General features: G+C 43.4%; 1 protein-coding gene across 1 annotated transcript in view; it reads left to right on the top strand.

The window, feature by feature from the left end:
• Nucleotides 1-10,779: 10,779 nt before the first annotated feature.
• LOC117738063 (A disintegrin and metalloproteinase with thrombospondin motifs 2-like) overlaps nucleotides 10,780-24,887 on the top strand; it is a 112,922-nt gene continuing 98,814 nt past the window's right edge. Inside the window, exons 1-2 of the mRNA XM_034544357.1 lie at nucleotides 10,780-10,867; nucleotides 12,382-12,791. Of these exons, the coding sequence (XP_034400248.1) occupies nucleotides 10,780-10,867; nucleotides 12,382-12,791 (498 nt within the window). The remainder of the gene's footprint in view (nucleotides 10,868-12,381; nucleotides 12,792-24,887) is intronic.

The following is a 24,887-nucleotide window of genomic DNA, read 5'->3' as shown; positions in this document are numbered from 1 at the left end:
TGCATGGGTTGCAGTTTTTGTTGTTTGTTATGATTACTGAAATGTGTACATTTTTATCAGAGAAGAAATTAGCTCACGTTACAAAAGGCATGTTGCAAATATGGTGAAACTGGCTTCCGTAGTGCATATTTGTATAATGCATCATCAGAGTTAAACTGAGTACCTACGGTGTACTTTAGAGGAAAAGAGACTGGACTTATATTGTAAGTATTTAGTCAGCACTGTGTACCTCTGGTGTACACACACTGGAGAGATACAACTGCAGCTGGATTGTTTCGAACGCAGTATCACTTTACATTTTCTATATTAATTATAAATGGCTGAACAAACCGGTCCAGTGATTTGCAGGGGAATTACATGGTAGATGTCGACACCATTAGATTGGAAACCAGATTGATACATATTTAAAAGTACAGAAAAAACATTTCAAGTTCTTTAATATTGTATGGACAATGACAGTGAAGCAGTTGTTGGCAATGAAATAAAGTGGCAGGAATCAAGAATCACATTTAAAATCCTTCTCTTCACCTACAAAGCCTTGATTGGTGATGCACCATCATATCTTAAGGAGCTTGTAGTACCATATTGCCCCACTAGAGAGCTGCACTCACTAAATGCGGGGCTACTTGTGGTTCCTAGAGTCCTAAAAAGTAGGATGGGAGCCAGAGCCTTCAGTTATCAAGCTCCTCTTTTATGGAACCAGCTTCCACTTCCAGTCCGGGAGGCAGACACAGTCACACATTTAAGAATAGACTTAAGACTTTCCTCTTTAATAGTGCTTATAGTTAGGGCTGAATCAGGTTTGCCCTGGCCCAGCCCCTAGATATGCTGCTAGAGCTCCTCTCTCTTCTTCTCTCTCTCCTTACAGATTGCCTTCATTGCATATTACTAACTCTACTTCCTCCCCGGAGTCTTTGTGCCTTCTCGCCTTATAGGGTCCATTGGAGCTGGCTGTGTCTGAAGCCGGTCCTCGCTCCTGGGTCCTGCCCCCCTGCCTCCTTGCCCCTGCTTCCTGCATCCAGTCCCTGGCCTGGGCCCGGCCTCCTTCCCAATGGCCCTGCATCCTTCTTTGTGTCTCCTGCCTCAATGGCCTGGCCTAATTGGTCCGGCCTCTTTTGCGATGCCTCCTGCCTGGTGGGCTGGCCTCCTGCCGTGCCCCCCCTCCTCCCTTCCTCCTTCTGCTTCATGGATTGTGGAGGTCTGGATCGTGGTCCATGCCTACTACTCATTATTCATAATTTCTGTCATATTCATTGAATAAGTTGTAACTCTGTAACGCTGTTCATTCTGTACACATGACATTGCATCTGTCCATCCAAGGGGAGGGATCCTCCTCTGTTGCTCTCCTGAAGGTTTCTTCCCTTTTTTCCCTGTGAAAGGTTTTTTTCTGTTTTTTGGGAGTTTTTCCTGATCCGATGTGAGGTCTTGGACAGGGATGTCGTATGTGTACATATTGTAAAGCCCTCTGAGGCAAATTTGTAATTTGTGATTTTGGGCTATACAAAATAAACTGAATTGAATTGAATTGACTTTGAGTTTTTCAAGCCTCAAACTCTGCATTCTGGCCATTGTCATCTTAGTTTTCAGCCATTGCCTTCTCGCTCTTTGGCCTTCGCTATCTTGTTTTTCATGGTACCAGAAGTAACACTAGAGTGTAAAGCGAAGTAAAACTAAATCCTGTACATGACATTTTTCAGCAAACTAAATATTACAATACACTTTATTGAACCTTAAAACACACTGTGAAAAGGATAAAGTTCGAAGATACAAACACGGACAGCTCACAGACCAGACAACGTTGTGATTCTGACCTGTTAATCACATGGTAGCCACGCCCTAAAGGATTCCCTGCTTTATCATCTATTTCACTCTAAATGGGGCCATACTTTACTAAATGAACATCATGTTTCATTGAAGAAGACTTCAAACTAGTGATTGAGACCATAAACTCTTCTACAATGTTTACTGAGTAATAATTCAAGTGGGAAGTAATGTCCTTTTCTGAAAGACTTCCCATACGATCTGACTTTTCTGACTTTTCGCCTCCTGATTGGCCAGGTTTAAGGCACTTCATACAAAGGCTTCACTTTTCAGAACCAGAGGTTTCCACCTAGTCTGCACTCAGGTATGGAGAGAGTGTTCACGTTACTGAACTTTAGGCAAAATTAACCCAGATCTCACAATTGTCAGTGTGGAAGCACCCTTAGAGTTGTAGTAGAGTGGAAGACATGTTCTGTCTACCAATGTGCCAGCTACTCTCTGATGTGCTTAAAAAGACTCTCTCAGACTCACACACCCATATACATTCTTTCCCACCAATAATTACAGTACAACAATAGTACTCATTCCTGGGCAGGACCTTGAGCTTCCTGTGGTCTGGTTGAATGCAGTGGCCAGTATGCCACAGAGGTCAGGGAGCAGAATCTTTCTGTGCTGGCAGGGCAGCCTGGGAAAATCCACTTGTCCTATGCCTCAGTTGCTTGAACAAGCCAAGTCCACAAACAAAGATTAAAATCATCCAGAAAAAGAAAATTATATATATATATATACATCCTACTTTTCTTAGGAGTGTGGACGCTTTATAAATAGTATTTAGTGATGTGCAAGAGAGGAATTTAGAAGAGAAAACAAGATGATTTCCCCAACAGCTATTAGAAAATGTGAGGTTTCTTTCTTACGTACAGAGCGTAAATATATCCAGTAAAACACACTTGATTACTCTTTTTCAGATGGGTTGCATTAGATATTGGTAATGCAGAAACAAGCCTGCCTCCATGCTCCAGATTCGTGGTGATTACTTATCCAAAAGAGCACCCGGGCCAATCAGATCAGTTAAGGGCATAAAGGGAAATAGGCCACAGGCACCCACTGAGAGCTTAGATAACTATGGTGCATAAACAGTCGATAGCAAAGGCAGTGCGTGTGTGTGTGTGTGTGTGTGTGTGTGTGTGTGTGTGTGTATGTGTGTGTGTGTGTGTGTGTGTGTGCGCGCGTGCACGTGCATGACCGACCAAATAAACACACACCTGAAGGTGGTCCTGCAGTAGACGGCAATGTATTGGCATTGCCGGTGAATAAGTAAAGGCACTATTGACCTGAGGGTTGAGCTCCATGGGCTTTCACAGTACTCCACCCAATGAAAAGTGAAATGTATTGACAAAGCCAGTTAACCTAACCATGAGAGCATAAAATCAGTGTTTGTAGCAGATTGCTGTATCCATTTTGCAGTACTTTGTACATGTCTCTATCTTTACTGCAATATAATTACACAAATGGTTCGCAGTAATCATTGCACGTATTTCTGCATGGACTCTGCTATTAGATGGACAAAGTGCCAGTATATATTCCCACTTGGTTGTAGTGTATTAAATCCATTGTTTATGTCACAGTCTGAAAAGTCTATACCACAGTCTTTGTTTCTCCTGCTGTTGCTTCCAATAGTAGTTCATGATGATCCATATGCTTGTTGACGGTGCAACATTACGATTGTTGGTCTGATCAGAGTTATGCTTTGGACATTATGGCTTTCTGTCAACCTCCCTTATGCAAAGTTCAACAGACCTCCAACTCTCTTCTGTTTAGTCTGTTTCCTTTAAATCTCTGCTACTAATTTTTTCTTTGTAGACAAAAAACAACATAATGAAGCAAGGCACATTGTTTATGATATTGATACAGTGGTATTGGTTTTATTGTGGGGTTTGTCCAGTTACACTTTCAGCCAACTCTTGATGAAGTACACTTGTATGATGTCTGCCGTATTTAGATGTGCATAAGTGGTGTGCTTATTTACGCATGCACACATACACACACACACACACACACACACACACAAAGATGCACATACTTATCTACAATCCTCTGTGCATTGATCTCCATGTGGAGTTATGTGAATTGACTTTCAGTAGCCACCTGTGCCGAGGTTCATGGCTTTGGCTTGATGTGCTGTCATGGGGATTTGATGTCTTATCATGTAACCTCTCTGAGACACTGGGAACACCTGTCCTTGCACTCATAAGGCATGCTAATACATCAATTCACGTGGTGGCATGATGCCTGACCTTGCAAGGACAGCAGGAGTTATTGAAGAGACGGGCCGTGGCGACCCTGCAGGACACAATATGGCATATGCTCACTCCGTATAGCCTTTAACACATGCTGCATAATCGAGTTGCAAATGTGAAAAAGCTGCATAATGTTCAGGTGGGGTACATAAATGACCAAGATCAATAAAACACATATTTGAACAACCAAGAATCGGATCTTCTTTTTATTTCAAAATACCTTTGATGAATAACCTTCCGTATAAAAAGATGACATTCCTTTGCTGATGGCAACTGGAGGTGAATATCATAAATGAATAATACAGTATGTGTGGGTTTTATTCTTGTTCCATTGTTGTTGCGTGTTATAGTACAAACAGTTATTAAGAATTTGCTTGAATGCCACCACGCAGCATTTACTGTAATTCACAGAAGTTGAGGGTAAACACTTCAGTTGTCAGCTAACATGATAACTTGTAATTAGAAATATTAACCACATACAGTGCTGAAATGGCACATTGAGAACACAACATATTTTCTCCACTCGTCTGACCATGTAACTCTATTTCTCCACTCACAATCTGTTTGCACATGCACAGACAGCGGACGTCTGAACACTCACCTCCCAGAGAAATACAAAAACACGTGCCTGCACACACACACACACACACACACACACACACACACACACACACACACACACACACACACACACACACACACATCTTGCCAAACCTTGCTATAATAACCTCCACAAACACAAGAGTTGGTGTGTGTGTCTGTTTGTCTGGGGAGAGGTATATTATTGTCTGTCGCTCCCCTGCTCCTTCCAAGTGCACTTTTCAAGGTGCAGGGCTTGGTATCTCCATGGCAACAGCAAAGCGACCAGGATCGGTAGCGAGGGAGGAGGTAGTGGGAGGTGGGGATTGAGGAAGGGGAGAGGGTGGTGGTGGGGGTGGGAAGGGGTCACATGCTGGGTACATAGACTTTGGAACACTGTGACATTTTCGGGTGTCGTGACGATGCGGACTGAAGGCACATAGGGTGTGGCTTCCTTCAAGAGGTGTTTGGGTGTGTGCATCTGGAGTGATGCTTCCGATGTCTGTGTGTGTGTGTGTGTTCTCAAACGGCCCGGTGGAGATCTATGCACTGAGAGCCAGGTGTGATCTCAATGCTTGGTGAAAGATCACCTATCACTGTTATACACTCGCACACACACACACACACACACACACACATACACACACACACACACACACACACACACGCGCGCACACACACAAACTCTTTCTCTATCAGTGGAGGCTCAGTGTCTGTGTTTGTATAGTAGAGACCTCTAGTTATTATTGGACATTGTTTACATGTGCATGTGTCCATGCTGGCCTAGATATGTCGACCTCTGTCCATGTTTCTCCTCCTTCTCGTTCTCTCTTGACCTTTGCTCTCCTCTGGTTGCTTTTGCCTGTCTCTCCATCTTTGTCTGACATCTAGTTGTGCTTTTCTTTCTCCTGCTTTTCTCCTGCCTTTCCCCCATCTGCACCCTGTGTCTAGGGCCTCTGCAGATGTGTGTGGCATCGCTGCAGGCTGTGATGCAGATCATGAATAGCAAGGTTCAACAATAAAACATAATATTTCACTCAACTTTACCAACAGAGGGAGAGTGAAAGATAACGTAAACATGATTTGTAAAGAAGGACATTTCTTTATTTACAATATACTTTTGTCTGTATAGTGGACCTAATTAAAGTTGCATTCACACTACGAGCCACAGGCTATGAGTTATTTAAATGGAAACTGGTGACATCAAGCTATAAACTTCAAAACAGTGATTCACTGACAATGTAGCTGGCCATGCTTGGCCATTTTGTTGATTGTGCCACTCGTAATGTGAACAAAGAATTAGCCTCATGGGTAGATGTTGTGCACAGTAAACCCACTCAGTGATTTATGTTCAGTCTCAGTGCAGAAAGTATGTGCGATGTTCATATATGGCAGTGAAAAGTAAAGGTGTAGAGGTCAGGGCTTTGGTAGGAGTTTGCCTTCAACCTTGGGTTCATTTTGTGTCTCATACTAGTTCTGAACACATTTTGCTCGGACGTCTTTCTTTTTCTCTCTTAAAGTTGTTTTAAGTGTCTAACCTCGACCCCTTTTTTAGCTGCCATGCACAGATTTTACTAGAACAAGTAAGTAAAAACTGCTAGCATATCTAGATATGTTCAAGATTAGTATGATGTCTAGTATGTTGAATAGAAACAAAATCACAAACTAAATGTATTTTTGGTGTTGCTAAATATAAATTAATTTGCAGGACATACAGAAGGTTGAGTTTACGTTTCAAAACTGTATTACTTATGACATCAACATTTAACTGATCTGTGTTGAAAGAATTGAAAGAAATAAGGCGATTGCCTTCAGAAAAGCTTCACTCCTACCACGTTGCTGGCATACAGTTCCCAAGTAGTGCATAGTAAGATAATGTATGATTCAAGAGACGGAGGTGGAAATATATTCAGTATGCTCTCCAGAGCTTCCTTCAAAGGTTCAGTGATGATGTGGCAATTGAGGAATCCCTGGTGTTTCACTTATCCTATAGTTCATGAAACCACTCTTAATTAGGGGACGTGGTCATAACAGAATGTAAGAAAATCTGAGAAAGTGTTGATGCCACAAGGTAAAAAGCAGTTGTGTGCACATGGACAGACCATATGTCTGTGACATAGGTTTCTGAAACGGTTTAAAGTATTTTAGTTAAAATTTACTGTTTTTTGGTATATTTAAAAACGGGAAACCTCCAATGGTCAATGGTGTTGTGGCTGAAAGGGGGTGAGGTGAGCTATCAGCCACTTTTACTGAATGTAACAAGCTTAGAGACCTTTCTATTTAACGTCTCACATTCCAGTGAGCCACCAAAATGGAACAGGGCAATAATAAATGCTTTTATTTGCCCATCCAATTAATTGCCACCATAGCGTGGTGGTGTGCCCCAGTGACCCTGGGAGCTGTGTTGTCGGGGTCTCCCAAGGCAAAGTCCCAGGGTAGGGCCCAGACCAAGAGTAATTCACTGACCTTATATCAATCATCCAGAAAAGAGTTGTCGCACCTCGCCCGGTAAAGGGAAACTAGGGCCTCCCCAGACCTGTGAGCAGACAAAGGGGACCTAGGTTTGCCAACCTCGGGCATCCAAGACTCTTGGGAAGTGGAAGAAGTGGAGTGGTAGCAACTAGATAGTCCGGCCTGCACGATCTGATTCCAAGGGGTGCTTTGTTTTTGCACTTCTGTGCTAAGCACGAATAGGCCATAATAAACACCATGTTCGATCATAGGGTGGCTTATAGGTGTACTTGGTACCAGAACACACTAGGCCAAAGATCGAACTTTGTGGTTGTATCATTAAATATACAGCCGTATGTCTTGGACACTTGGGTGAAGAGAGGAGCAGAGCTATCAACTGATCACCAGAGTTGGATCAGATGGCTGGAGAGGCTGCTGGACAGACCTGGTAAACCCAAATGTGTAATGAGGGTGAACTTGAAACCTGCCTGAGGACCCTGTCTGTGAGGTCTTCAACTCCCACCTCCTGTAGAATTCTTTTCAAGCATGTGGGCATAGAATCCAAGTGTGCCAAGTTCAAAGCCTCCATCTGTGAGGAGCTGTAGTCAAAAGGTCATCAGTGTCTGTCTTGGCGGCAATCTAATAACCTCCTGGTGGCCATCCAGTTGAAGGAGCCCTTTCGGGCTTTGCAGGCCCAGGTATCCGGAAACAGTAGACAGGTACCAGTCTAATTGAAAGGGCTTCAGATACAGTAGTGGCCAAAGCAAAAACCAAGGTGGGGTAGTTTGGGTATACTGTTGAAAAGGACTTTCAGTTGGCCTCAAGGAAGTTCTCGCAAACCGTGAGATGACTGACAAAGGGAAAGCAGGGGAATCCCTGCCAGAGGTTGCAGAGGAACTCGAAAAGCTGCTGAAGGCATTGTTAGGCTGTCTTGACACCTCTTCTGTGTTACGTGGAGGTTATGAACAGTGCCTGTGAAGTGGCCGAATGGTGGTGGTGGCACCCATTTTTAAAAAGTGGAACTGGAGAGTTTGCTGGAAGTACAGGGGTGTCACACTAATCAGCCTCCTCTGCAAAGTTTATTCCAGAGTGCTGGAAAGGAGGCTCTTAACCCTTGCAGAGATGTTGGAAGGGTCATGGGATTTTTCTCATCTTGTCTACATGTGTTTTGTGGACTTGCCACCATGTCCCCCGGGAGTCATGTTGGGGGAAATGTGGGAATATGAGGTACAGGGTTCGTTGCTACAAGCCATCATGTCCTTGTATAACCAAAGTGAGAGCTGTGTGCCTATACTTGGCACAAAGTCAAACCTGTTTACTGTGGGTGTTGGCCTCCACCAGGGTTGCCCCTTGTCATTGATCCTGTTCAGAGGATCTCAAGGCATATGAAATGCCTTGAAGGTATGAAATGCTACTAAGGTTCCAAGATCTGAATCGAACCCAGGACTTTGTGGTTACATGACATGCCCTGTAACTGTCCGACTACCAAGGTGCTGCTATCTGTGTAGTCATTATCATTATTACCACAGGAAAGTTTATACTATATATATATAGGACATAAAACACCACAGAATAGTTGCAAATGACCATAATTGACCATAAATGGTTTTCAATGAAGTTCCGACTACGAGATGGTTGGCTTATTGTATGCTAATAAAACAAGAAAACCACATTAATAATACAAAAATAACAAGCCCAATTACTGACATGTCAATCATAAATCTAAGGTGGTGAACAAGGAAGAACAGTATATCATATTTGTTTCAACAAATTCACAGCAGTTCAGATTTGAGTCTTTTAACCAGGATATAATGATACAATTATGTTACAGGGAAAAAATGACATTTGCAGCAGCGGATGGCAGGGCCACCAAGACAATTAACAGTTATTTTGTTAAAAAATCACACTTTTAATTTGACTATAGCTTCACATTAATATTTAGGTGACATTTGAAAAACACTGCCTTTGGGTTGCAACCAATGCTTAACTAACTAAACTGCATGTGCAAAAAGTTGTTTGAAGAGAGTCTTGAATATTAACATTAAACAATACTTTTCTCTTACTGACCATACATACAAAGAGAACTCAGCTTTATTGTTCTGTAAATGTACCTAATTGATCCATTAATCACATTAGCGAATGAATCGTCAACAATTTATCTGATAGTCAAGTAATCGCTAAAGTAAGTTTTTGACTATTTATCAGACAAAATAAGCAATTTGACAATGTTACTTTGAGCTATGTGATCGCTCTAATACTCATCAACTAAATGATTACTGATGAATCAAATTAATTTGATTAATCAATAATGGAAATAACTGTTGCCATATTGTGGGCTTATACCAAAATAATTTGCAGTATTGACTTTAGTATGATATATACAATTTACCTAACGTTGCAGGAACAATATATACTTAAAAAAACTATTTAAAACTAACTGGAGTCGGCTAAATGGTCTCATTGTTATGTGGTAAGTCATTATTTAGCATCTTGAAATTATTTTATTATAATTAGTTTTCTCTTCTGTGGCAGTTTCTGTAAATAGTGTAGCCTACCTGCAAGGAGACACTACAGTGCTTCTTTGGATCTCTGTCTGCTGGTTTGTGTTGCCTTAAATGTCTGGGCACACAAGTGAATTCAACACCAAAGAATATAAATAATAGCAGGGCTTTTTAAAATTAGGATTGACCTTGCTACCTGGATTTGGTAATATTCAAAGACTTTTTTTTTTGTGTGTTGTCCTTGTTATTCAATTTATATTATATTATTTAAAAAAAATAAAGAGAGAAGAGAATACATTTCTGGAAATGTAATTGGTTTTGTTCATATCAGTAGTTCGCCTTGTGCTGCTCAACGATGTTTGCAACAATATAAGATTAGTGGTCAAGACGGGTAAATGATGTGTTAAATGAGGGCGAGCAGGTTAGGGCTAGTAAGACTTTTTCTGTCTGTAAATTGGACCCTTGGGCCCCGAACAACTGAGTGCATTTCCGCCAGCGAGCCACGCGGGGCGCTGCTGTTCATCCAACCGAGGACGCTTGACGGGATATTCAAAGTTTATGCAAGGCTTGCAGCACACCAGGGACCGGCGGAGGGGAGAGTTGAACAGTAGTTTTCATACCAGAAAGAGCGTCCAAGTTGGCAGAATAAATGACCCTTTGGCTCGCCGCATGCTGGAGGTGTTCATTTCACTGCATTTCTTGTTGGTGCGAGCTGTCCGCGGGCCTGTCAGTCAGTCTGCAGCACGGCCAGCGCTCCCTGAAGTACCCGCTCATCTCACACAGCGGAGACACACCGGGAGTGGACGTGGAGCGTGTGGAGTGTCGGGGAGTTGTCAGAGCACCAAGTAAAAAAAAAAAAAGTGGGGGAGCACACACAATGTGAAAGGAGTTGAGAGAAAGAGAGAGACATAGAGGAGGAAAGAGAGGAGGAGAGTTGTGTGTGAGTGGGAGAGAGCGAGAGAGAGAGAGAGAGAGAGAGAGAGAGAGAGAGAGAGAGAGACTTCGGCAGAAAAGGAGGAGAGAGAGAGAGAGGGGAGGAGAGCTCCGTCTCTCCCCGTGCACTTGGCAGTCTAGTTGCGGGCTGCTGTGCTGTTGCTGTCGTGGCGTGGCTGGTCGCGCCGGGCGGGGAACTTCACCACACTGGAGCCCGGAGTCCCACTCTCTCACCTGCGCAGTTCGGAGCTGCCATGGGTCTCTCGCCTGGATTTACTGTCCTAATTATTTTACCGGCCTTTCTGCTGCACACCAGCGGCCTTTACATCGCCAGTAGCGTTGGTACGTACAGGAGGGTTAAACGTGGTCAGTGTTGATGTTGTTCTACGTATCTGCTGATCTCTCATCAGCATGGCTGCACGGGGGCTCTGCGTGCGTCTGGAGCTCAACGTAGCGGCAAAACATTGTTTCTCGTGCTTGTGTTTATTTTTTTCACATGCTTTTTTGCTGTTTTTGCAACAACAAAAAACATTCTAGGATGCATTTGCAACTTCTGTGCGTCTTGCTGTGGTGTGTTCAGGGTCTTTCTGGAGGTCTCCGCCGTGCAAGTGCAGTGTTGGGATTTGCTTTCTCCAATCCAGGGGGATAATGTTATCTGAGGTGTAAAGGGGCATCAGATGCACCGGTTTACTGTCGGATCTTGCAGGGAAGTAGTCTAACATTATCTGAATCTGCCGCTGTCGCATCTATCGATCTGTCACAGGACGCTGGAGTCGGATGCCAGCCTATTGATCACACTATTATCAAATCATCCCTCTAACATGTGAGCTAAAGAAATATTAACAGTGTGTGTTAGATGTAATCAGTCAGCTGACTTTATAAATTCGATATGAAAGATGGATAACGTTGTAAAAATACTAATAATAATAAAATATCACATGTACATGAGGACCACATTTAGGTGATAGCCTTACTGTCTCTGACTGTGATGCATTGACACCTTAATATGGCCCTGGCTGTGTGTGTGTGTGTGGTGTGTCGCCTTTAGAATGCACCTGTGTTTTTTACTGCATGAAATGTTCCTTAATCCAACACAATGTGCATTAACTGTCTTTAGGAGTCAATACTGACAGTGAATTAATTTCCATGAAGTTAAGATAGTAATGATAATTAATGATGAAATGATAAATGGCTGCAAAATAATTCAAATTAATTAAAGAGGCGCTATATTTAGTTTTCCTTGGCTTATTCAGTCGGTGTTGAGGTTATATAAATCACTTTCCTCAGATCGAGCAGCCTGACAGTGAGAAAACCGAGTGAGAAAGTCGCAATTAGCACCTTAATCTTGTACTGGCTTTCCTGTTGATGGTAGAAGGGCACAGGAGGTGTCAGGAGCGCAGCGCGCTCTGCTGAGGCTGCCGTTTCCAAACGCGCACTGCCGAGCACCGGGGTCGCCTCTGGGTGGGGCTGTGTGTGTGTGTGTGTGTGTGTGTGTGTGTGTGTGTGTGTGTTTGATAGGTTACAGCTTTTATTTATTATTGTAATGCAGACTAAAGAATATAAAATCCCATGCCTGACATTTTAGTAATCCCTTATTTTTCCTCCTACCTCTTTTCCATCCTCCCATTCAACCTCCACCATTGACATTTTTATCACAGTTTATCCCACATACTATTTCCATGATGTATCCTCCTAACCCTGCTGTGGTTTCTTTTTCTCATATTAAACCTGCATTGTTTTTCCTTACCACATTTTCACATTTGCACCAGATAAACAGTCTTTCCACTCTCACCTGCCACTGCCTCATGTTGTCTCTCTTGTCTCTCCCTCCTCTGCTGCTCCTGTCCTGTTCCCAGACTCCCTGCAGCATGTCCTGGGGGAGTATGGACTGGTGAGGCCGATCAGTGTGGACGCAGAGGGCCGCTTCCTGTCACACGCCGCCTTGGCTAGCCGCATGGCAGGAGGGCAGTCCCGTAGGCGCCGGAGGAGGGAGGTAGGAGTAGGCAATGATGAGTGGGAAGAACCAAAAGGAGAGCCTATGGCCTTTCGGCAAAGGCTTTACTACAACGTCACCATCTTCGGCCGGGAATTCCACCTGCGTCTGCACCACAATGCCAGACTGGTGGCCCCCGGAGCCAAGATGGAGTGGCATGATGACAGCGACAGCACCCGGCATTCTGAGCCACTGCATGATGAATGCTTGTACGTGGGGGACATCACAGACACACCAGGAGCCTCTGTGGCTATCAGCAACTGTGACGGCCTGGTGAGTGGACAACCTGTGTTACCTTTTATCTATCTGATGCTGCAGTGTTTACCGAGCTCACTGTAAGGGTGCTTGTGAACAAAATGACATGAGGACTATAGGCGATAGGAATAGACCCTTGACTATGTCTTTTTCCCTGTGAGTGTTTCTGAATGACCCCATAGTTCCGAAGTTGTCTTGGGGTCAATCTTTTTACATCTCTTTTCTCCCTCCAAACTGGTTCCTTTGCCCCCTATACTCAAAATGGGGAAAGGTGTATTAAAGGAATACACAGATGTTTCACTGATAACCATTTATTTCTATATCTCAGCACAATGCTTTCAGAATGACATTTAGATGACTTGTCCTGTATGCTGTAGGACCGGACAAATAGCGGACACTTCAAAAGCATTTGAATTCAAGCTGCCACCATCAAATATTTTGGTTGCACAACAGCCTGTGTTGTAAATGCTTTTAATAGAGCGGAAGATGAATTGAGGAAAAGGAACAGAAATGGCAAACAGTTGGTGAATGGATTTCGGCAAGGGAGAGAAGTGAGATATAGGCCGTGTGAAGAATGTTCACAGGAACTGCTAAGAGGAGAGGATGCAGAAAGATGGAGACCAGTGACCGAGGAAGCCGTGGAAGGGACAAGTGTGAAAGATAAGTCTCGCGGCGGCAGTGGAAAAAAGGCAAGTAAATAAGAGTAAAAAATGTGACAAGGATGCGGACAGGGAATAATGGGATTGGGGGTGGTGTTCCCTTCGTTAGGAAAAGTGTTCATTAGTCAGTGGGATCAGCCCGCCACTGGAGCTGAGTAGCAGCGACTGGATCCGTTTAGGGTTGAGGACACAGGGGACTGAGCAAGCAGCTGAGAGAGTAGGCAGGGAGCCAGGACAGCACAGGCCTGACATGCCCACTTAGCCTGACACAAGCAGCAGCAGCAGCAACTCACTGCTGCTGCTGCTGGCTCTCGCTCCAGCCCGTCACTCCAGGGCCTTTTGGTAATTTCTAGGAAAGGTTGCTGTCAAAGTGTAGTTGGTTATAGATAACAGATCACCAGTGTGGCTGACTGCACATGTCATGCATGACAGGATTTTGAAGGATGGGTTCACATGTTTTCAAGTCTTTCTTACATAAAATAATACTCATATGCCTGTGTTTTTGATCAGCAATTTATCCTGTCCACATTGGTGCTTTCTATTGTGACTCCAATTTAAAAGGTGGGCTGCACGGTGGTGTAGTGGCTAGCACTGTCGCCTCACAGCAAGAGGGCCGCGGGTTCAATTCCCGGTCGGAGCGGTCCTTCTGTGTGGAGTTTGCATGTTCTCCCCGTGGCAGCGTGGGTTCTCTCCGGGCTCTCCGGCTTCCTCCCACAGTCCAAAGACATGCTGCAGGTTAATTGATCTCTAAATTGCCCATAGGTGTGAATGTGAGAGTGAATGGTTGTATGTCCCTACATGTGCCCTCGATGGACTGGCGGCCTGTCCAGGGTGTCCCCTGCCTTCGCCCTATGTCAGCTGGGATAGGCTCCAGCGCCCCCGCGACCCTAATGAGGATAAGCGGTATTGAAAATGGATGGATGGGCACAAAATCCACAGTCCTCCTGATCTGCAGAATTGCATTCTTAAAAGTACCCTCTCGAGTTTTTGTCCACTAGTAGTGCTCTGGAGCAATGTTTTTTTTACGAGCCTTTCCTCCTTTTGTTTGCTCCATACACGTGCACAAATATGGACATGTATGCACTCGAGAATGCGGGTGACGCGATACGCAAATTTATCAATTGGGGATGGTAATTTAGCAATGTGCCCACAAAGGCCAGCAAGAAGAATACTGCAAGATTTATGATGGAGGAAAAACATTCAACACAGTTATCAGGCCTCAAGGATTCACATTATATATTTTGTTGAAACATACTGATTGTAAATGTAACTGTACAGGGCACCTTTGTCAAGTGCAAGCTAAGATGTGGCTTTCACAATTAAAGTTAGATGAATCAAGTGGGTGTCTTCTAAAGTTATGGTCTTTTTTTGTACAAAATGATCATTCTTTTTTAATGTCCCTCCACCGCAGCATAGCAAAAAAATGTTGATTGAAGAAACAAAGAGAATTCTATTCTAAAAATAATGTAATATATGAAAATATTCACTTTGTTTGTCTTACTCACACACTGGCTTTTTGCACATAATAAGGACTGTGAATTTAGTCTCCCATCACTTACATTAGAGTTGCATTAGAAAAGCATCTCTTCAGGGCCAGAATGGACCAGAGGAATTATGTGATTGTTGTTTCAAGACGGGCGTAAAAACAATATGAACCTACAGGTTTTTTTTAGGCTGTTTTCAAAATTTGATTTTGAAACTCCTGTGGAGTAAAACAATATTGTTACACTAACAATTTGTAGGACACATATTATTAATATGAGCACTGTAATATCCACACTAAATAGTAAAAACAAAAAAAACGAAAACCCCTATAATAATCACATTAGCCACTTATATTTAATTTGTTTCTCCTCGCCCCTGAACAACTCATGTCATTACTAATCAATTCTTACAACCTCCTCAAAGTTGCCAAGAAATACAGACACGCTCTGTGGGGCCCTGCCTAAGCTCTGCCCACATTTGCCTTTTTAACCCCAGCTCTGCCCTGCTGTGCCCACTTCCTCAGTGACCCAGCCACCTGGTTAGAGCGTCTTCTGCCCCGCGTTACCATTCACAGCCAAGAACCTCTTGCTGGCTGTGATCCGGGGTGTGTGATGGCGACAAGGAGGGAGAGAGCCAAGACAGGGACCGATAAGGTTCAAACCAAAATACAAGAACATTATAATAAAGAGGCAAAGGATGGGAAATGAAGAGGGCAAAGGGTATAGATTTAAAGAAGTAACAAATGACCAGAATAAATTAGAGAGCATGAGAGAGCACAGGGAAACAGGAAAATCTTTGAATGGAAGAATGACCTTTGGAGGGAATTGGATTTCTGTGAATAGAAGCTGTGATCAGCTGGTTAGTTCTTTGAGAGGAGGCAGCACTCTGTACAGTATAAGAACTGGGGAGTGTGCAGGGCGAAATTAAATTAAACTGCAGGTGAGACTGTGTTTCTGTGTGTCTGTTTGTGTGTGCAAAGTGCAGAATGGGGAACTGCATGAATCAAAGAGAATACAAACTCCTAAGCTGAGGAGGTTTATGCATGAATGTTGGTGTGTGCAGTATCTGGGAACACCTGCATTTGTACGTATGAATTAGGGTTGAATAATTCCTTGTGACTTTGAAATAATTTTCACTTACTAATAATGACAAGACATGTGACAGATGGCTGAATTCCATTTAGCTGCTTTGGTTTCAGGCTCATGTAGAACAGAGCCATTGTTGATATTATTAGTAACACTTTTTCTCCATGACAATCTCAAAATATCTGCTGTGAAAATGCCAAGTTATTGGTTTACCTGTTTGCCTTTAAAACAGTGATCTGCAAATAATCACTCAGTAACATGTCGATATTCATTCTTTTGTCTTTATCGGATAAGCATTAGACAACAGTTCCAAATGATATAGGACCATTGCAGAGAGGTTAGTATTCAATAGTTGGGGTTGGAAATGCTGGCAGAAAACTGATCCAGGATGTTTTGGAGTAACATTAAGGCCGTCCTCTGCTATATTGATGCAAAAGCATGGAGACGTCCACATGTTGATCTGCACTGAACCTTTTAATTCCAACGAAATTCTGTTTTGCAGTTGAACTTAGGTAAGCATCCATTTTAGCATGACTGGTAATAGGAACCGCCTTTAGGTTAAACCTGTTTTATTTGTGTAATGCTGCAGGATCTATGACAATTAAGGTACAATTGAAATTTGGAGGTGGTGGTTTAGTTTCTTTTCGTCCGTCATCTCAGACACACAAATGCTAAGAATGAGGGAAACCTGGAGAAATGTTTCTCAGCAAAGAGGTGTCGATTTCAGCAAGAAATCACATATCAAGATCTCAATTCCTCAACTTCAATTCCATGTGAATGCATATGTGCATGGTGTGCATGTCTGCATGTGTGCATGTGTGCATGTGTGCGTGTGTGCGTGTGTGCGTGTGTGCGTGTGTGCGTGTGTGCATGTGTGCGTGTGTGCGTGTGTGCGTGTGTGCGTGTGTGCATGTGTGCATGTGTGCATGTGTGTTCGAACCATTGGCCCCACTTGTGGTCTTTCCTTTAGCCTCACCGATAGTATTTGTTCGGAGATGTAGAGGCTGTGTCTGGCTGATTTAGTGCACATGTGGGTGTGAGCTCAGGTGCATTTCTAGAAGTGTCATAGTGATGGGAGTTACACAATTATGTCTATTTAATTTCACCATGCTAAATAATTATGCCATTGCGATGTGCTAAAGCAGTTAGGGGACTGTTACACTGTACACAGTGTCAGAGAGCAACGCTGTCAAACTCTCAGCTAGAGACGCGTTAATTTTCACTTTGAAAGTTCATAAATTTTCATAAAATAATTAAATTTTGATGAAAGTTGGTACTTCTGCGGTTTATGAGCCTTGTTTACTGGAGCATAGTCAGAGCATGTCCTCCACACAGTACTCATGTGGTAACAAGGTGAAGAGGTCTTATTCTTTTACAGAGATTCTGTTCGGAGCGATTAGTATTATATGTGACCGATTCTAAACTTTTAATGCTCAGCATGCACCAATGCGATCCAGCTAAAGGTAAACAACAACATCAAGGCTATGTAAAACTATAGATACACAGAGTGAGTCAAATCCATAAAAGTCACTAAACGTGTTAGATTCCCTCATCTTCCACCAGGATGTACTTATCTTTTAATTAAACCATGTACAGATACCCGTGCAGCAATATTGTTAGAGCTGTGAAGTAAAACATTTCATGTCAACAGATTATGTTTAAATAATCCCAGCAATTGAAACAAATGATCGTGATTAATAAGCATAATTGAATTAATTACAATTCGGAGACAACTACTTTACATGTTGCACTCACTTGACAAACACACACACACAAACATACTCTCTCGTTGCACTGCAGATATCAATCTCCAGTGTGCGGCTTCCGGTCTTCCAGATGGGCCACAGCTCCTCGGATAATCAGCGAGTTCTGACAAATGGTGGGGCAGTTTCAGGTTACCGTGGGAACAGAGGGTCACACAGGCCAGAAATTAAATCCAGCTGGGTGAGAGGTGATCCTCGTGTTTTAGAGGTTTTAAAAGAGGAAGTGCGTTTGTTCCCCTGTCATTTTGGGGGTTGCTCCTGAAATCCAGGTGGGTGCACACCTGGATGAGGGAACATGTGTTTCCACAGCGGTGATGAACATTGTACACTTTCACACACACTTTCACACACACACACACACACACACACGCACACACACGCCACACCTGCAGCACGGTCAGATGCTCAGACACACTGCAGGGACGGACAGCAGCCAAAAGCGAAGTTCCTGTGAACCATCTTCACCTCGCTGCAAAAACCTGTGCATACATTTCTCTAATTGTCTCCGCCCCCATCGCTTAGCTCGCTCTATTCTCTTGCGCTCTTCTCTTGCTCTCTCTGTCTCTCGTTTCTTGGCCAGCAGCGGTAGCGAGTAAGCAGGAGAGCTCTCCTAATGATGGTATTAAAAGAGTCAGGAAAATGACAGAGAAAGAGAGAGAGAAAAAGAATGTGGCAGACACCCACAGATTCGGAGCGTTGGCAAAAAAAGAAAGAGCCAGCAAGATGCAGGGTTCCTTTAGTGAGCAGTCTTTGTCTGTTTTTAGCAGCAGATCTGCTCCCTAGTGTTGATCCGACAAGTGGTGTTGAGGGTTAAGGGTGTTGCCCGCTGTCTATGCAGAAAAAAGTTTCGAGCCTCGAAGTTATAGCTCTAGGTTTTGATAACGAGAGGATATTTAATGTCTGCTATTTGTATATCACCATTTGTTGGCAGATAATTAGCACTGATCCTGTGCAGGTGTTGCCCTTTGTATATTCTGATTTGCCATATTTATGTTTGGCTGTGTGCTTCAGTGTGTTCATGTGTGTTATTAGCGCACAGCAGGAATGCTGGAAGGCAGCCGTGTTATTTTGGTGCTTTCATTGAAAAGACTCAACATCAACAGCAAGGAGAAATGCCAAAGCATTGACAGGTGTTTTATTTATTTATTCACTGTGGGCGGATGCATGGAGATGTTTATAAAAAAATCTTATTTAGGGTTACAATACTAATTGCACAGATACAATACAGATATCGGCCATCAGGCCAATACTTTGGGTATCGGTGGCAATGGAGCCAAGTATATAATCTATATACAAAAATATAAATATATTTTTGTTTCTCTTTAAGTTTTAAACAATTAGTTGTTGCTTTATAATGGTTTACAATTTAATTTGAATTCTGTTTCATTTTGAAGATTCTTACCACGTTGCTGGTGTATGATTAATTATTGTAATAATAATTTAGTTTTAGTAATTTAAGAAAGCAATGTTTAAGCCAGATGTTGCCTTAGACATGAACGAGTAATCCCTAACATTTCCACACAGTGAGGTTCACAGTTTATTAACTAAAGGATCATATCTGTATCGGCCAATAGTCAGATTGCTGCATCCCTTATTTAATTTTTTTAATGACATTTTGACGTAACATGACTATAATCAAAACTATTGTAAAGTTGCTGACATTACAAAGCCACATAACACACGCGCAGTCTGGACGTACACAAACCCAGTTCTGAGCCAGCAGAAGGCTTAATCATGTGAGAGTGTGTTAACAAAGGGGCGAGACGATCACAATTATAGCCCCAGAATTACACTAAATGCCAGCGACACGGGCTCTTGCGCCAGCCATGGCCCTGGAATACACTCAGTCATTACCTCTGCATTAGGAGTCAATAGAAAAGGCAGCCCTGGGCTGAACCAACCCATCCATCCAGCCATCCAGCCAGGCAGCCCGACAGTTTAGCTTGGTCAAGCGTGGCAGCTCACTGGGCCCTACAGTGTGTTATTCCACCCCGGGTCACACGATAAGCAGCTCTCAACTCTAATCAGCTCAAATTGAAATGATGACATCAATTACAGCACGGTGCACAGCTGTTATTGACCCCAGCCCTTACCGGCTGTGTAGAGTAGGCTGTGTGGAGAGGGGAAAAAAAAGCTGAAAGCTGATGGTTGAGGAACGCCTGCAGGAACCGCATGGCTGGAGGGAGGGCCGGGTGTAGAGAGGCCAGACTGCTGAGGCATGGTATGAATGGAGAGACGGACAGCAAGAGAGAGAAACAATGTACTCTGTATCTGATTGCAGGTTCCACCCTGCAGTGTAACTCCACTCAAACACACAATTACTCAATCTAGAGCTATTATCAGACAGAGAGAGAAATAGAGGAAGGGGGGGGGGGGGGGAGTCAGACAGAGCACAAGCTCATTCTAAGGAACACTATACAGAGCAAAAGAGTGCTTTTACCAGAGCTGTGATTACTGCCGCTCATACAGTGCACTTAACCAGCCCCCTTGACTCTCTTTCGTCTCGCTCTCTGTCATTCACAGAGTGCTGGTTTGTTTGAGTGGTTGAAATAACAGGATTCATCCGAGAAAATGGAGCAGCGGAACCCCAATGATTATAACGAAACACCTCTGTGATGTCACAATAACAGCTGGTTGTTTTGATGCTAAAATCAGGTCCAGCACGCTTGAATGATGAAGTGGAGACGGAATAATTCACTGTACATGTGATGATGTCATAATACAATACTGTGACGTCACAGTGATATTCCAGACTTTAGGCTTTATGTTTAACGGTGTTATAGTCGTTGCTTGTTCTTTTGGTTCATATACATGCACTGTGTTTTGCACTGTGTGGTGCAGGTGGTTGAAGTGCAATCACAGAGGGGGGCACAGTAGCACTTACTCCATACAATTCAAATCGCACATCTCTACTTCCATCCCAGTGTAGAGGTGAGTGCAGATTCCCAAAACAGGAAAATGATGTTGTCGGAGAGATGCAGAGTGGTGAAGCATGACTATAAGAATGGCAGACTACACTCCTTTTATGTTTGTGTGGAGAGCACAGGCCATCACATTCTCACACCCGACTCAAATACAGACGCTTTGTGGCCCTAAGCTTCAAACTATGACTCTCTACGTACCCATTTAGAGGACGGAACGACACTTTCCACTAAATGGAGTGTCTTTTCAAAATAAACTTTCATTTTCACAGGACGTTTACATTTAGTGAACAAAACCACATTGTTAGGTTCAGGAAAAGAGCGTAGTTGTGACTAGCGACTGAACTGACAAAATGTCAACGTTAATTCTTACTGTTGTTATTGTTGTTATTGTTTCACACTGGACATGAACCGCAGACTCCTGGACAAGAGTCCTGTGTCCTTCAATTATCATCTGTGGAAGGCGAAAACAGCATTTCATGGTCGGAGCAAAACATGATGTCTTGCAGATTTTAAAGAATCAGGTATGACAATAATCAGAATCAGGTTTAATTGGCCAAGTAAGTTTGCACAAACAAGGAATTTGACTTGGTAAGGTGACTCTCAGTGTGCTTACACAAAATATACAACACAATACAATACACAATACAATACAATACAGTATACAAATATACAACATAATACAAATATACAACACAATATACAATACAATACAAACAAACAGTGCAATGGACTAAGGAGTTTAAGAGTATGTAAAAAGCACAAGAGAGCGCACCACCGTGTCGACCATCCGCGGCGCCATCTTGGAGAGCAACTGTGATGTTTCAGTAACCAAGACAATGTAAATCACTCCCGAATAGCCTATACTGTAGTGGTGCAAACTATGGATTACAAAAAAATTAAAAATAGACCAGACCTTGAATAGAATAGTTTTTTCTTGCCTGCTGGACAGTCATCACCAGTTCGTCAACCAGCTAGTCCCACCGGCCGCAGGACCGTGCAGGGAACTGATCGATGCCAGAGCCACATCAGCAGTTCTCCAGCTAACAGGCCCCAGCAGCCTCTGAGGACAGTCTTGGAAACAGGACGAGACATCGTCCACCGTGTGCCATCATCTTACCAAACCCTTCGTCTCCTGTGGCCACCGCGTCCTACCTCCCATCTGCAAACATAGGCGGATTCGTGCTCTTAAACTTTTCCCTACCTGATCCGCACAAAAATATCATAACATGAGAGAGAGAGAGAGAGAGAGAGCGAGAGAGATGAGGAAGCGAGGGAGGCAGGGTAGAAAGTGGCAGTAACACAAAGGGCGAGGGAGGAAGAGCGCGGTGGAATCTTAATGTGCCCAAACCTGAAGAAGAACAACAGCAGCATCATAACGGTTGCCACCTGCTCAGTCAGAAGGGAGGGAGGAGAGAATCTCGCTGATTAGCATGAAGAAATTCACTTTTTATTGTCTCTTACTCCCCGCTAAGGTCACTTTCCTGCTTTCAGAAGCTAGTACGCTTCTCTAACTGATCATGGATGTTCTATGTTTGCCGGCTTTCACTGCATGAGTGCATACATGAAAGAATATGTGTGCATTTTTTTCCCAGCCTGATCTATTTTGCATTTGTTCTTCCTCTGGGTTGACTTGTGTATCTGTCGTATTTGTAATTTCTGTTTGCATGTTCCTTAATCGAACAGAGCCGGTCTGTCTGTCCTCATCTTTGTCTGTCTGCATACAGTTTCTATGCTTGAAAGTCATTTTGCTTGGCGCGTGATGCAGCAGGCGGCTAAGCGGCAGGAATCGCACTTCATAACAGAAACTCACACCCTCCTCATTTTACTAAGGCTGCTTGTTTTTGTTTTGTGCAACAGAGAAATAATCACTTTTTCTCTCCGAGTGTTTTATGTTTGGGGGGCTTTGTCAGTGCATGAGGAGCTCGGGAATTGTTAGTTTACCAGCATATGTAATATATTATATAATAATATATTGTATTCTAATAACTGACTCTGTGGGGGCTGGAGTGGAGCAGCAGAAACAAAGAAACACATCTAGCACTTTGATCACTGGGACTGATCGTCTGCCAGAGTGTACAAGGAAAGCTTTGGATACTGCCTTACAATTATGTAAGATGTAATGGAGACTTTGAGATGACCTTGTCCATGTATAGCTTTGTGTGCGATTGAGTTACCGAATAGTTGGGCTTCCGAGGTGTGCTGGATGTATCTTCTGGATCAGGGACGGGGCCAGACATCAACACTTGCAAAAGCTAAATATTTAGTTAGCAAGTAAAGGTATATTTATCACACTATAAATCACACCAGTCGTCTACTGAGTTTAAGATTAACTTTAGATTAAAATTCCCTATTAAGAGATTGGAGAACCTGACCAACAATATCCAATAATTGTGTGATCTTCAGACGAAAGATTATACAATCCTGTCAGTCTAAATCCTTGTAAATCCCAGAGTGTGAAATGTTTACAGTTTATATCTTGAGTCAGTCACATTCATCACTTAAAATCCCTAATTTATGACGATTCCATTCAGAATCATGTCTTTTGCATTTAGAGAAACAACAGCATGTGTGACAAATTGCTCGTTCCTGGGGATAGGTCTAATTATTGTTGAAAATGCAAGCTCTTACATATAATAGCTATGCTGGTAATTCCTCAGGTGGTAAAACATGCTGTGGTATTTGGCATCTTGTTGGCACCTATCTTCTTTGTGTTGGACTTTATGTGCTTTAAGTGCTTAGCCCTGTCTCGTGCACTGCATGGCCAACATGTTTTTAAGTGGCCAAAGTTGCCACACTTTCTCTCCCCATGTAAATATCTGATACCAAAACAACGGCATGGTGTGTTAAGTCCACTCGAACCCCACTGTGCCTACTTGTTGAAGGGGGGCTGTCGTCAAACAGACTGTGATTGCCAGAATGTTGTCAAGCAATGTGACTTATCAACATTTTCTGAATTTACTTATTTAGGAAATTCCCGATCATGATCGGTGTTTTATATGGTTTATGTATGGGCCAACCCCATTTTGCAATTATGCGATTCAAAGCCTCAACTTGCCTGTGTTCTGTTGAAGTGTACTTGAGCAAGTCCTTAGTAGCTGCTCGCTAATGGCTGCTTGTAGCCAGTCCTGACCGCTGGTCTCCCTGGAAAGACGACAGAAAGGCCGAGCTGGGATCAATATAGAAGCATGTTAATATAAGTTTATTTTGTTCTACTGCTGTATATGTTTGTGCATTTTTTGTGAGGGCTGTTGAGGCCTCCTACACTGGGATGTATCAGTCACATGTGTGTGGCTTAGTGTGGCACGAAAGTGCATTAAGGTGTTTAGCTATTAAAATAGGAATGAAGGAGGAGATAAATGATAAAATAGCTCTGCTGTCAGACTTAGTCTATTATTGGCTATGTTTATGGCCATAGAAAGAATTGCGTCCTTGTAACTGCTATCCTCTCTCTCACTCACACACACACACACACACACACACACACTGCTCCTCTAAGAGTGCGATGATTGACAGCATCTCTTGGAACACAAAGAAAAAAAAAAAAATTCTCAGAAGCTAATCCTTTGCCTCTCTCTTTCACACACATTGACACTCAGACGCAGACACACTGGGGAGAAGGGACTTATTGTCAGGTTGTGCTCGATCTCCACAGTTCATTTCTAATCCTCTCTCTCCCTTTCTGTACTGTCCCCTACACACACACACACACACACACACACCACCACCACCACCCGGACTGCAGTCTAGCTCTAGGCTGGGATCCACCACACAAGTCCCCATTGTGGCCAAATCAGCGAGACTGGCAACATGGTGAGAGTGGAGGGAGACGGCTGCATGTGAGGAGGCAGGCTGGATGAGGAATGAGATACAATTCAAATGATACACACATGGAGAACGGGGACTAATGGAGGAAGAGAGCAGAAGGAAGTGTTCTTTTTCCCTTGCTTTTTGCCCTCCTCTCCTCTCCCGGCAGCAGGGTGCTGGCAGGGCGGGTGTGGCTGCAGATGACTCTGATGCGATGTGACAGGGCCCTCCTCTCTGTCCTTTTTGCTGCTGTGTGACAGTGTGAAGCCGCAATCCACCTCCGTCTCTTTCCCCTCCTTCGCATCTCTTCAGCTCTCACCGGTTGGGGGGTAGTTATGTACCCTTCCTCTCAACCGTCTGTTTGCATGCTATGTGTATGGCCGTATAGAGGTGT

The sequence above is a fragment of the Cyclopterus lumpus genome, chromosome 10 (genome assembly GCF_009769545.1).
Source record: "Cyclopterus lumpus isolate fCycLum1 chromosome 10, fCycLum1.pri, whole genome shotgun sequence".
Taxonomy (NCBI): domain Eukaryota; kingdom Metazoa; phylum Chordata; class Actinopteri; order Perciformes; family Cyclopteridae; genus Cyclopterus; species Cyclopterus lumpus.
This window is presented reverse-complemented; position numbering and strand designations above follow the sequence as displayed.